Source organism: Carcharhinus amblyrhynchos, chromosome 11 (genome assembly GCF_965287045.1).
Source record: "Carcharhinus amblyrhynchos chromosome 11, sCarAmb.v2.hapA, whole genome shotgun sequence".
Lineage (NCBI taxonomy): Eukaryota > Metazoa > Chordata > Chondrichthyes > Carcharhiniformes > Carcharhinidae > Carcharhinus > Carcharhinus amblyrhynchos.
This window is the reverse complement of record NC_137334.1, coordinates 15,292,153-15,306,916: the sequence shown is the minus strand read 5'-3', so window position 1 is coordinate 15,306,916 and position 14,764 is coordinate 15,292,153. Positions and strand designations below refer to the sequence as shown.

General features: G+C 46.6%; 1 protein-coding gene across 2 annotated transcripts in view; it reads left to right on the top strand.

Annotated features, from left to right (window-relative positions):
• plekhm3 (pleckstrin homology domain containing, family M, member 3) overlaps positions 1 to 14,764 on the top strand; it is a 110,380-nt gene that overhangs the window by 58,840 nt on the left and 36,776 nt on the right. For both annotated transcript variants that reach the window (XM_080198600.1, XM_080198601.1), the window contains exon 5: positions 1,871 to 2,064. In XM_080198600.1, the coding sequence (XP_080054726.1) occupies positions 1,871 to 2,064 (194 nt within the window). The remainder of the gene's footprint in view (positions 1 to 1,870; positions 2,065 to 14,764) is intronic.

Below are 14,764 nucleotides of genomic sequence, written 5' to 3'. Positions count from 1 at the left end.
GTCCCAGTCTGTGTGGCTCACCTGCACGTTCCTCTTAAACTCATCGAATTATCAGAAGTGCTGTAAAGACTGTCTAAAGAGAATATTGCTTGAACATTGTCATGAGGTAATAAACGAGATCAAAATCAGCACCTTCAACCTTTACGCTATTCTATGCTGTACTCTCCGTGAAAGTGGACTGGAACTTTTATTTCCATTGGCAGCTCTCCTAATCTTTACAAGTGGCTGCAGTCTTTTTAACGTATGTATTCTTTACATCCGTAAACTAAAGGAGAATGCAAAGTGAGTATGAGAATATCTGTCCTGTTCAGGCATCCAGGGGAGTTGGATCTCAAAATAAAATCTGCTTGTGAAGAGAAAAAGATTCCCCTCCCCCAAAAGCACTTTCTACAGACTAGCCTCTGTTCATAGAATCCCTACAGTACAGAAGGAGGTCATTTGGCCCATCGAGTCTGCACTGACCACAATCCCACCCAGACTCTTTCCCTGTAACCCCACTTAGTTTCCCTGCTAATCCCATGACACTAAGGGGCAATTTAACACGGCCAATCCATCTAACCCACATATCATAGAATCCCTACAGTGCAGAATGAAGCCATTCAGTCCGTCTGCACCGACAACAATCCCACCCAAATGCTCTCCCTGTAACCCCAAGTATTTTCCCTGCTAATCTCCCTGACACTAAGGGCCAACTTAGCATGGCCAATCAACCTAATCCACACACCTTTGGACTGTGGGAGGAAACTGGAGCACCCAGAGAAAACCCACGCAGACACGGGGAGTGCATGCAGACTTCACATAGATAGTGACCATAGGCCGGTGTTGAACCTGGGCCCCTGGTGCTGTGAGACAGCAGTGCTAACCACTGTGCCACCCTGTTGTAACATAATACGGTCCCATTAAAAGCAATAACTGGATTCTGTTTTTTAGCTGTTCTGATTGAGGAATAAAATGCTGCTTATCAGATTCCACATCCAGCAATGTGATAATGACCTTTTTTTATTAGTCATGTGGGTGAGAGGTTAATATTAGCTGGAACACAAGGGAGGCCTCACCTCTTTCTTCAAGAGAAAGCGTTGGAATCTTTCTCCCACCTGGGAGCACAGACTGAAGTGCTTTATTTTGACTGAAAACTTTTACCTCTACTATCCTATTTTTTAAAAAATCATTTTCGGCCTCTGGGTGTTATCGGCAAGACTGGCATTTATTGCTTTTTGTTTATTGTCCTGAGAGTGTGAAGTAGTTTGATACAACTGATTGGTTTGCCCAGGCACTGTGGAGAGCAGTTAAAGAGTGAACCACATTGGTACAGCTTCGAATCACATAAAGGCCTAAGTTTAAGTTGTTTAAGCTTATTTATTAATGTCACAAGTCGGCTTACATTAACACTGCAATGCGATTACTGTGAAAATCCCCTAGTCGCCACACTGTAGCGCCTGTTCGGATACACTGAGGGAAAATTTATCATGGCCAATGCATCTAACCAGCACGTCTTTCGGACTGTGGGAGGAAACCAGAGCACCCAGAGGAAACTCTCACAGACAAAGGAGAACAAACAGACTCCACACAAACAGTGAGCAAAGTTGGGAATTGAATCTGAGTCCCTGGCGCTGTGGTAACCACCGTGCCCCACACACACACCCCTCCCTCCAAGGGGCCTAGTTTGGAGAAGGACGGTTCGTTTCCTTTCCTAACGAGACATTTGTGAACGCGTTGGGCCTTTACAACTACACATATTATAAACTGAATTCAAAGTTTCGAGTTGCATTGCCATGATTTGAGCTCTTGATATCTAAATTAACCTAACCACTACCTGACTGTGTCCATTCCACTGGTACATTACTGCTTTCAAATGTTTTGTCCTCTGCAGGTTTCAAAGCAAGCGAAAGAATTCCTGGAGTATGTTTCTGAAGAGCCACTTATTGACGTGCAGCAGGATAATCCACATTTGTACGAGCACGTGGAAGCGCTGGCAAATGTCCTCCGCCTGCGTCAGCAGCTGAAATCACTGCGAGCTTACCTGTTCAGCTGCAGAGCGTCTGTGGCTGAAGATTTGCGCAGAAGGTACGCTCCCTAAACCAACTCCCAGTTTTGGAATGAAGCTTGCGTTGAGTGAGTGTATAATTCAGTCACCAGATGTGAGCACCACTGGTTAGACTAACATTTACTGTATTTTTAAGTTCGTTCATCAGTATCATAAGTAGGCTTACATTAACACTGCAATGAAGTTACTGTGAAAATCCCCTAGTCGCCGCACTCTGGCGCCTGCCCGGGTGGGAGAATTTATCATGGCCAATTCATCTAACCACAGACTGAAAGACGTGCTGGTTAAGGTGTATTGGCCATGCTAAATTCTCCCTCGTGTACCCAAACACGCACCGGAGTGTGGCAACTAGGGGGTTTTCGCAGTATCTTCATTGCAGTGTTAATGTAAGCTGACTTGTGATACTAATCATTAAACCTAAAACTTAACCAGCAAGTCTTTAGGACTGTGGGGGAAAAACTGGAGCACCTGGAGAAAACCCAGGCAGACATGGGGAGAATGTGCAAACTCCGCACAGACAGTAACCCAAGCTGGGAATTGAACCCAGACTCCTGGCGCTGTGAGGCGATGCTGCCCCTGAGGCCTAAGATCTGTTCTTAAATGTAAAATTACAAGCATTTCCAAATCCTTGAATAGTTGATTTTGGACTGGTTTCGTGTTTATACATAACTCATCTGCATACTTAATGCAGTATCTCAATATCGTGTCAACACTGGCTTAACTCTCAGGCGACTTAATCAAACCTGGGTACCTGATGCTGAAGTGGCAGCAGTGCCAGTCACTGTGCCATCCCCAACGTTTAGGGCACAAGAGTGTGAATTTTAAAAATTGACATTTGGTTGGATTAGGAGTCAATGTCAGTCAGCTAGCACGGTGATGGAGTCATAGAGGTTTACAGCGTAGAAACAGGCCCTTCGACCCAACTTGTCCATGCCACCCTTTGTTTTAAACCCCAAAGCTAGTACCAATTGCCCGCATTTGGCCCATATCCTTCTGTACCATCTTACAAGTGTAACTGTCTAAATGGTTTTTAAAAGACAGAATTGTACCCACCTCTGCTACTGTCTCTGGCAGCTTGTTCCAGACACTCACCACCTTTTGTGTGAAAAAATTGCCCCTCTGGACCCTTTTGTACCTCTCCCCTCTCACCTTAAACCTATCTTAGACTCCCCTACCTTTGGGAAAAGATAATGAGAAAACTGGACAAAGCATGAGTTATAATACAGCTAATTAAGTTTCTTATGAGCTGAACTTTACGAAGACGTGAAGGTTGGAGATTGTTCAGAAGAACATTGCGTCTCGAGGTAGTAAAAATACGTACGAGGTAGTGAGGTGAAGACTGTAGCACTAATGTTTTGACCTATTCTATCACACAGCTGCTGCCGGAAGCATATGTGCAATGATGTTAGGTGGTGTCTCTGTAGGCCAGCTGGATGCACTGTATTACATGATTATAGTGTAAGGTTATCAACGTTGGTCTTGATTTTAGCTTGTGGTTAGCTCACACAATGAAGCCCCTTGAACTGATAACAGTGGTTAGGAAATGCAGAAACCTGGTAGCTTTAATGACGCCACTCTGAAAAGGTTTCATTTGTCAGGTTTCAATCTATTTGTCAGCTGAGGCCAATAAAAAGAAAGACTTTGGCATTTATATAGCACCTTTTGCAAATACAGGATGTCTCAACACCTTTACAACCAGTGACATACATTAGAAATGTATGTGCAGTGTTGTAATGTAGAAAATACTGCACAGCAAGATTCCACAAGCACATTGATAAATGACTAAATTGTATCTTTTACTGATGTGGGTTGAGAGATAAACATTGGCCAGGGCATAGGGGAGAACAGCTTTGCTATTCTTCAGATGGTGCTACCAGGATTTGATTTATTACTGTCACATATATTGGAATACAGTAAAAAGTATTGTTTCTTGCGCACTATGCAAACAAAGCATACCGTTCATAGAGTACATAGGGGAGAAGGAAAGGAAAGGGTGCAGAATATTGTGTTACAGTCATAGCTAGGGTGTAGAGAAAGCTCAACTTAATATATGGTAGATTCATTCAAAAGTCTGACGGCAGCAGGGCTGTTCTTGAATCATATAATCATAAAACCATCACAGTGCAGAAGGAGGCCATTCGGCCCATCAAGCCTTCACTGATCACAATCCCACCTAGGCCTTATCCCCATAACTCCCATGCATTTACCCTAGCTAGTCCACCTAACACCAAGGGGCAATTTAGCATAGCCAATCCACCTAACCCACTCATCTTTGTACTGTGGGTGGAAACCGGAGCACCCGGAGGAAACCCACACAGACGTGGGGAGGACGTGCAAACTGCATACAGACAGTGACCCAAGCCGGGAATCAAACCTGGCAGTGTGAGGTAGCAGTGCTAACCACCTGCCCCCGTTGCACTTAACAACATTGGCCGGTACGTGACCTCAGACTTTTTCCCGACGGAAGGTGGTGGAAGAGAGTATGCCTGGAGCGTGTAGGGTCCTTTATTATGGGATCTTTAAGGTCCATCTGAGTGAACAGAAAAGCTCCCCAACAGTGCAGCTCTCCTTTTGCACAGCACTCGAATTTCTGTTCAAGTTTATGTCTCTGGAGTGAGACGTGAATTCAGAATCTTCTGGAACAGTGCGCGTATCCACAATTATAGAGTGTGTGGTGTCTAACACATTTCCCCCTTACATTCACATCTAAGATTCACCACAGAAGTGTGTTTCTATTGTGGTTATGTCGCTTCTCTCTCAGCCTGTTTCACTCATTGTGTCATTTATCAGCCTGTGCTTTTCAGAGGTAGAGTCCGAGGATATCACATGACCGATTTGAAATTCGTAGAGCTTTAACGGCACTGAAATCCCTTGAGAGCACCAACCCCCACCTCCACCTCTCCCGGTCCTCCCAAGCCAGACCTAGTCAAAGGTCTTAACGTTATCTGGTGGGCTGGGCTGAAGAAATGGGACCTCGCAATCAATTGTTACAGTCAAGTGCTTTGGAACTGCATGCACTTAACAACGGTTGTCATGTTAATTTGGTTCCAAACATACCTGCCAGTCAATCATCTACTTAATTGCCAGGAGGGTGACTAATTGTGGTGATAATGGAAGACTTTGTACTGCACCATTGCTCAACCATACTTGTAGGTGCAGCGGGCCCTGCTTTACAACTTGTGTTGATTGACAGGGGTGGGTACGGAGATAAAGCCAGATGGTTGGAAAGCTGTGTCAGACTGTTTTGATTTAAGGACCAAGAGGCAGGCCTGCAATTCACTCTTAATACTTAAATCTGCATCCCCCCCCTTCCCCACCTCACCTCACCTCACCCAATCTCCTCTTCTCTCCCCCTTCCATGCCCTCCCCACTTCTGTCCAGCCAGGATTTCCCCTTTTCACATCCTGAAGGGTGTGGTTCCTGCTGGGATGTGGTCCCACGCCTCGCAACTGTACCCATGGCACCTTGCCCAGGTGACAGCCTTCTGGACAGCCCGCAGGCCAGTCGGCCATGAGGGGGGACAAGGCAAACCGCGACACTGCTGTCTATTTAATTCTGCCCCTGATGGCAGGGGCCGCCAGTGTGTGATCAGAAACAGAAACGTGACCCAGACGGCTGTTTATTCCCACCTTGTTCCTGAGCCCAGCAGCACTGAGGACAGCTGCACAGTTTGTTTGCTGCCTTTTCTTCAGCTAACTGCACAGACCACAAATTGAGCTGGGGAGTTTTCTCCTTTATCTGGCTTGGGTGGCCCTGTGAACATTTAAAATCATAGAATCCCTACAGTACAGAAGGAGGCAATTCAGCTCATCAAGCCTGCACTGACAACAATCCCACCCAGGACCTATTCTTGTAGCCCCATGTATTTACCCTGCTAGTCTCCCTGTCTCCCTGACATTAATTTAGCAAGGCCAATCCCTCTAACCCACACATCTTTGGACACTAAGGGTCAATCCTGCCTTATGACTGGTCTTTCGGACTGTGGGAGGAAACCACAGTGAGTATTATCAAATAAATCGGTTGGACTAAAACCTGGTGTTGTCAGACTTTTTACGGAGGAAACCCACACAGAGAACGGGGAGAATGTGCAAACCCCACACAGACACTGACCCAAGGCTGGAATCGAACGGGTCCCTGGTGCTGTGAGGCAGCAGTGCTAACCACTGAACTTGGAAAGAGACAAAGAGCTTGCATTTATACTGAATCTTTCACACCCTCTGGACATTCCAAAGCACTTGATGAAGGAGGTAAGGTGTTAAACAGTAAGGTGTTAAACAACGTCTAAAAGACAGAGAAATGCAACGAGGGAATGTCAAAATTTAGGGCCTAGGCGGCTGAACGCACAGCTTTGAGTGGTGGAGTGATGCAAATCAGGAATATAAAGAAAGGCCTGCACTTACATAGCGCTTTTCCCGACTACCTGATGTCTCAAAGTGCTTTACAACCAATTCAGTACTTGTGTGTAGTCACGCTTCTTTTGCAGGAAACGTGGCAGCCAATTTGCATCCAGAAAGAGCAGCAAAATGATAACGGCCAGATAATCTGTTTTTGTGATGTTGATTGAGGGATACATAGTGACCAAAATCCTCGGGTAACTCCCTGCTGTTCTCTCAATCATGCCAAAAGAGCCTCAGTTTACTGTCTCATTCGAGAAAAAACAGCACCTCCAACAGTACAGCAGTCCCTCAGCACTGCACTGGAGTGTCAGCCTAGATTTTTTTTGAGCTCCAGTCCTGGGACTGGGAGTCTTGAACCTCCAACCTTGTGACTGGAAGCTGAGAGTGCTACCGACTGAGCTACATCTAATATGCTAGAGGCCAGAACTGGAAGATTACAAGAGCGCTGTGTGGGTTTATAGGGCTGGGGTGGTGCTTGGAAAGAGGGAAGTGGTTATGGAGGTAGATGAGGGTGAGAATTTCAAATTTGATGCATTGCCCGTTTGGTGTAGATCAGGGAAGGTGCAGAATGATGGCAGAACAGCACTTGGTGTGGGATGGGTACTGAGCACAATTCTGGTCACCCTGCTATAGGAAGGATGTTATTAAACTGGAAAAGCGGGCAAAAAAAGATTTACTCGGATGTTACTGGGATTGGAATGTTTGAGTTATAAGGAGAAGCTGGGACTTTTTTCCCTGGAGTGTAGGATGATAGAGGTTTATAAAATTGAGAGACATAGATAAAGTGAATAACCAAGATCTTTTCCCCAGGGTAGGGAAGTCCAAAACTAGAGGGTATAGGTTGAAGGTGAGAGGGGAAGGACTTAAGAGGGACTCGAGGGGCAACTTTTTCACACAGAGGGTGATGCGTATATGGAATGAGCTGCCAGAGGAGGTGGTAGAGGCAGGTACAATTTACAACATTTAGAAGACATCTGGACAGGTACATGGATGAGAAAGATTTAGAGGGATATGAGCCAAACCAGGAGCTGTGGTCGGCAGGGACAAGTTGGACTGAAGGGCCTGTTTCCACGCTGCATATCTCTATGACTGTAGGTCACAGACAGAGGAGTTTTGCATACGTAAAGAGCAGGAGAGAAGCACAGCAAGTAGGTTTCATAGCCCTTTGCATTGCCGTAGCCAAATTTGTTTGCAGATTGCAAGCTTCTACCACAAATTTCATGCCTGCAACCTGAACCAGCTGTAGCCCCAGCATTTAATAACGTGCCTCTTAATATAAAATAACATAACTACTGTGTATTGCTAGCTAATAATTTGATTACAAGTTATCATAGTAACGCCAATGACAAGCGGAACCCAGTACACAAGAGGCAATTCATTGATGTGCAAATGTAATTAGTGCTCTGGCTGTTCAGTGTAATCACAGTGATAAAAAGGAGGTGCTTGCAGGATTCATCTTTCTCTCTCAGGTGCTGTGGGTTCCTTGCTCGGAGCAGCTCTCATTAGCAAGCAGACAGATTTATTCCTATTCCAAACTGTAGGCATGGCAATAATTGGGGCGGCATGGTGGCACAGTGGTTAGCATTAATGCCTCACAGCACCAGGGACCCAGGTTCAATTACTGGCTTGGATCACTGTGCGGAGTCTGCACATTCTCCCCATGTCTGCGTGTGTTTCCTCCGGGTAGTTCCTCCCACAATCCGAAAGATGTACTAGTTAGGTGCATTGGCCATGCTAAATTCTCCCTCACTATACCCAAACAGGAGCCGAAGTGCGGCGATGAGGGGATTTTCACAGTAACTTCATTGCAGTGTTAATGTAAGCCTACTTGTGACACTAATAAATGAACTAATCCAACTGATAGCTAAACTGTTATCTGCCACTGCAATCTAGTCTCTCTGAAAAGAATTTTCGGGCAACTCTCTTACCCCCCCCTTTCTCCTTGCCACGTGGACAGCTCTCCTCTAACTCCCATTGAGAGGCTGTTTCTCAATAGTGAGCCCAGGCAGTATCTCAGTCTTATTCCAGTATGGATGGACACATTGGCAAACCTGATTTTTCCCCGTCACTGGATGATAGTCAGAAGTGGAAGACTGACTGATTTTGCCCACCACCTCTGCATTCGAAGAAATCCGTTACAAAAAAAAGGACAGATTTGTATTTCTTTTGAGATCTTCACAACCTCAGGATGTCCTCAGGCACTTTATAACTAGTGAGATGCTTTTGATTGTTATCCCTGTGGTAGGATAGGGAAAACTCATAAGTTCATCAGAGAAAGGAACAGAATTCAACCATTTGACCATGGTTGATATGCTCCTCATCCCCATTTTCCTGTCTTCTCCCCATAACCCTTCAACCCATTACCAATTAAAAATCTGTCTAACTCCTCCATAAATTTACTCACTCTCCCGGCATCCACCGGGGGAGCGAATTTCACAGATTCACAACCCTTCGGGAGAAGTAGTTTCTCCTCAACTATGTTTTAAATTTGCTGCCCCTTATCCTAAGATTATGACCTCTCGTCCTGGAGTGTCCCACAAGAGGAATCATCCGCCCCACATCTAATTTATCCATACGTTTTATTATCTTGTATACCTCAATTTGATGACCCCTCTTCTAAATTCCAGACCGTATAGGCCTAAACTAGATGACAGCCAATTTGAACCCAGCAAGATCTCAGAAACAGCGTTGTGGTTTTGACTAGATAATCTGCTGCCTTTTAACTAACAAAAGCCTTCAACACTGTCAGCTGCAGGACCCTAAGGCCACTTCCTCTGTTTCAGACACCATTCCCCCCAGTCCTTCTGGGAATCCCTGGCCCAAGTTTATAAAGTTTAAGACTTTAACATTTATTTTATTAGGGTCACAAAAATGAAGTTACTGTGGAAATCCTCTAGTTGCCACACTCTGGTGCCTGTTCGCGTACACTGAAGGAGAAGTTAGCGTGGCCAGTGCACCTAACCAGCACATCAAGACTGTACAAAGTGGAGCAAAAGCATCTGGGAAGGAGCTGAGTGTTGCTAGTTTCATTACTGAGAACAAGCTGAAGCCAAACATCAGTGGTGAAAGGAATGCATGGCAACCCTGGGCACCCGTCTCACTCAGCCACTGTTTGCCCCTCCTGTATAGAGATTATAGGTAGCGCATTGAATTCGTCAGTTAGCTAAGAACACATTTTTGCTGTGGAAGCTAGTCAGTCTTGACTTGGAGGAACTGCCTAAGAAGAGGAATCTGGTTTGACATGTTGGTTAAGGGCTGAATATTCTCCAGAGAGAGCATCATAGAATCACTACAGTGCAATAGGAGGCCATTCGGCCCATCAAGTCTGCACCAACCACAATCCCACCCAGGCCCTGTTCCCACAACCACACATATTTACTCTCTTGATCCCTGACACTAGGATCAATTTAGCACGGCCAATCCACCCAGCCCACACATTTTTGTACTGTGGAAGGAAACCAGAACACCTGGAGGAAACCCATGTAGACATGGGGAGAACATGCAAACTCCACACAGTGACCCAAGCCGGGAACCGAATCAGTGCTAACCACTGCCACAAGGCCAGCTCTTTTTCAAATGATCTTTTATCCATCTGAGGAGGGCATACAGGGCCTCAGTTTTACTTTTCATCCAGTGTAACAGTCTCTCAGCAGTGCACTGAGAGGGTGAACCTGTATTTTATGCTCAGGTCTTTGGTGTTTGAAGTTTTAAGTTTGAACTTGCATTGGGGTGAGAGGGCTGCCAGTGAGCAGTGTCTTTTGCCAGGCTATCGACTTGCCTGGTACCAAACTGCACCAGAATGGATTGTGATGCTGATAGAGCCCATACTTTGGTTTTCCCTTTCATCACCGTATTCACTGGCCCTGTGACTATCTGTAACCAGAGACAGAGATCAGTGCAGGATGTAAGCGGCATATTTTGTATGGGCAGCTACGTTTGTGGCAGCTCTTTTAAAACAAAAGGTAAAGTTCCAATCTGACCAGTTGCCTTTAGAATGTGCTGGTTGTTATCCAGTGCAGGGGAGCTGAACTGAGTGAAAAATGTATCAGGTGGGACAGCTTCCTGGATTGAATAGGACATCACATATAAAGAGCAATGACCATCATCAATAAGAGACACTCTTGGCATTACCATCACTGAATCCCCCATTATCAACATCCTTAGGGTTACCTTTTGCCAGGCAAAAGGCGGGGAATTATAGGCCTGTTAGTTTAACGTCTGTTGTAGGTAAAATGTTAGAATCCGTCATCAAGGAGGAAATATCAAGGCATCTTGAGGGGAACTGCTTGATAGAGCAGACGCAGCACGGTTTCCTTAAAGGGAAGTCGTGTCTGACAAATTTACTGGAGTTCTATGAGGATGTGTCTAGGGCGGTGGATAGAGGAGAGCCGGTGGATGTGGTCTTTCTGGATTTTCAGAAGGCGTTTGACAAGGTACCTCACAAGAGGTTATTACAGAAGGTCAGGGGGCATGGAGTTGGGGGTAGGGTGTTAGCGTGGATAGAGGACTGGTTGTCAAATAGGAGGCAGAGAGTGGGGGTCAATGGGTGCTGTTCGGATTGGCGGATGGTGACTAGTGGAGTGTTCCAGGGGTCGGTGCTGGGGCCTCAGCTATTTACCATTTATGTAGATGATCTGGAGGAGGGAACCGAGTGTAGGGTGTCGAAATTTGCTGATGACACCAAAATTGGTGGAAAGGCAAATTGTGCGGAGGGTGTGGAGAGTCTGCAGAAGGATCTAGATAGGCTGGGCGAATGGGCCAGGAAATGGCAAATGGAATTTAATGTTGGCAAGTGCGAGATAGTCCACTTTGGTAGGAAGGATTATTACTTACGTGGAGAAAAACTGCAGCAGGCGGCGGTGCAGAGGGACCTCGGGGTCCTTGTGCATGAGTCGCAAAAACCCAGCTTGCAGGTGCAGCAGGTGGTCAGGAAGGCGAATGGGATGCTGGCCTTCATCGCGAGGGGGATTGAATATAAAAGTAGGGAGGTCTTGCTGTGGCTGTATAGGGCATTGGTGAGGCCGCAGCTGGAGTACTGTGTGCAGTTTTGGGCGCCGTACTTACGCAAGGATATTTTAGCCTTGGAGGGAGTGCAGAGGAGGTTTACTAGGCTGATGCCGGAGTTGAGGGGGTTGAGCTATGAGGAGAGGCTGAATAAACTAGGCTTGTACTCATTAGAGTTTAGAAGAATGAGGGGAGATCTCATTGAGACGTATAAGATGATGAATGGGATGGATAGGATAGAGGTGGAGAGACTCTTCCCGCTCAGAAAGGATAGTAGGACTATGGGGCATAGCCTCAAGATAAAGGGGGGGCGGAGGCGGGTAGAATTAGGGACCTTGCGGTGAAGGATCCTCTTGGAGAGAGTGATCATTGTATGGTGGAGTTTCTGGTGCAGATGGAGGAGGAGAAAGTGGGTTCCCGGACACGCGTCCTTTGTTTGAATACAGGGGAGTATGGTAGGATGAGAGAAGAATTGGCAAATGTGGACTGGGGGAGTGCGTTGGAAGGTAGGTCTGCTGAGGAGCAGTGGAGGATCTTTAAGGAGATCTTTCTTGGTGCTCAGCAGAAATTTATTCCGATGGTTAAAAAGGACAGTAGGAAGAGAGGTAATAAGCCGTGGATAACGAAGGAGGTGAAGGAAAGTGTTAAATTAAAAGCGGAGGAATTTAGAGTAGCTAAGAGCAGTGGGCGAGAAGAGGATTGGGAAAGGTTTAAATGTCAACAAAGATTGACAAAGAAGTTGATAAAGGAGGGTAGGAGAAGCTATGAGGCTGGGCTAGCACTTAATATAAAAAAGGATAGCAAGAGTTTTTATAAATATATAAAAAGGAAGAGGCTGGCTAGGGTGAACGTTGGTCCTTTAGAGGATGAGAAAGGGGAGCTAGTGGTAGGGGATGGGGATATGGCTAAGGTCTTGAATAACTTTTTTGTTTCTGTCTTCATGGAGGAGGACGTGAATAATTTGCCGGGTGTTAGCGATGGAAAGGTGGTAGGAATGGAGGGCCTTAATGACATTACTGTTACTAGAGAGGTGGTGCTCGACAGACTGGAGGGGCTGATTGTGGACAAGTCCCCAGGACCGGATGGAATGCATCCGAGGGTTCTGAAAGAAATGGCGGAGGTGATAGTGGATGCCTTGGTGGTTATTTTCCAGACGTCGCTGGATTCCGGGGAAGTGCCGGAAGATTGGAAAACGGCTAATGTTACGCCGTTGTTTAAGAAGGGTGCCAGGCAAAAGGCGGGGAATTATAGGCCGGTTAGTTTAACGTCTGTGGTAGGTAAAATGTTAGAATCCGTCATTAAGGAGGAAATTGTGAGGCATCTTGAAGGGAATTGCTTGATAGGGCGGACACAACACGGTTTCATTAAAGGGAAGTCGTGTCTGACAAATTTACTGGAGTTCTATGAGGATGTGTCTAGGGCAGTGGATAGAGGAGAGCCGGTGGATGTGGTCTTTCTGGATTTTCAGAAGGCGTTTGACAAGGTACCTCACAAGAGATTATTGCAGAAGGTCAGGGGACATGGAGTTGGGGGTAGGGTGTTAGCGTGGATAGAGGATTGGTTGTCAAATAGGAGGCAGAGAGTGGGGGTCAATGGGTGCTGTTCGGATTGGCGGTTGGTGACTAGTGGGGTGCCCCAGGGGTCGGTGCTGGGGCCTCAGCTATTTACCATTTATATAGATGATCTGGAGGAGGGAACCGAGTGCAGGGTGTCGAAATTTGCTGATGACACCAAGATTGGGGGAAAGGCAAATTGTGCGGAGGGTGTGGAGAGTCTGCAGAAGGATCTAGATAGGCTGGGCGAATGGGCCAGGAAATGGCAAATGGAATTTAATGTTGGCAAGTGTGAGGTGGTCCACTTTGGTAGGAAGAATGGTAGGAAGGACTATTACTTACGTGGCGAAAAACTGCAGCAGGCGACGGTGCAGAGGGACCTCGGGGTCCTTGTGCATGAGTCGCAAAAACCCAGCTTGCAGGTGCAGCAGGTGGTCAGGAAGGCGAATGGGATGCTGGCCTTCATAGCGAGGGGGCTTGAATATAAAAGTAGGGAGGTCTTGCTGCAGCTGTATAGGGCATTGGTGAGGCCGCAGCTGGAGTACTGTGTGCAGTTTTGGGCGCCGCACCTGCGCAAGGATATTTTGGCCCTGGAGGGAGTGCAGAGGAGGTTTACTAGGCTGATACCGGAGTTGAGGGGATTGAGCTATGAGGAGAGGCTGAATAAACTAGGCTTGTACTCGTTAGAGTTTAGAAGAATGAGGGGAGATCTCATTGAGACGTATAAGATGATGAATGGGATGGATAGGATAGAGGTGGAGAGACTCTTCCCGCTCAAAAAAGACAGTAGGACTAGGGGGCACAGCCTCAAGATAAAGGGGAGGCGGTTTAGAACGGAGTTGAGGAGGAACTTCTTCACTCAAAGGGTGGTGAATCTCTGGAATTCTCTGCCCGTTGAAGTGGTGGAGGCTGCCTCGCTAAATATTTTTAAGAAGCGGGTTGATGGGTTCTTGATAAGAGAGGGGATTAAGGGTTATGGGGAGAGGGCGGGAAAGTGGAACTGAGCCACAACAGATCAGCCATGATCTTATTGAATGGTGGGGCAGGCTCGAAGGGCCAGATGGCCTACTCCTGCTCCTATTTCTTATGTTCTTATGAACTTCTTCACTCAAAGAGTGGTGAATCTCTGGAATTCTCTGCCTGTTGAAGTGGTGGAGGCTGCCTCGCTAAATATTTTTAAGACGCGGGTTGATGGGTTTTTGATGAGAGAGGGGATTAAGGGTTATGGGGAGAGGGCGGGAATGTGGAACTGAGCCAAGACAGATCAGCCATGATCTTATTGAATGGCGGGGCAGGCTCGAAGGGCTAGTTGGCCTACTCCTGCTCCTATTTCTTATGTTCTTACCGTTGGCCAGAATCTCAGCTGTACTCATCACATGAAAAATGTGGCTACAAGAGCAGCTCAGAGGTTCGGAATACCAGAATACTGGGGTGGCATGATGGCACAGTGCATAGCACTGCTGCACCACAGTGCCAGGGACTTGGGTTCGATTCCCTGGCTTGGGTCACTGTCTGTGTGGAGTCTGCACATTCTTCCCATGTCTGCGTGGGTTTCCTTCAGTTTCCTCCCACAGTCTAAAGATGTGCAGGTTAGCTTGATTGGCCATGTAAATTGTCCCTTAGTGGCAGGGAGTTTAGCAGGATAAACACACAGGGTTACAGAGGTGGGGCCTGGGTGAGATTGTTGTCGGTGAAAACTTGATGGTCTGAATGGCCTCCTTCAGCATTGTCGGGTTTCTAGGAATACTGCGGCAAGTAACTCACCC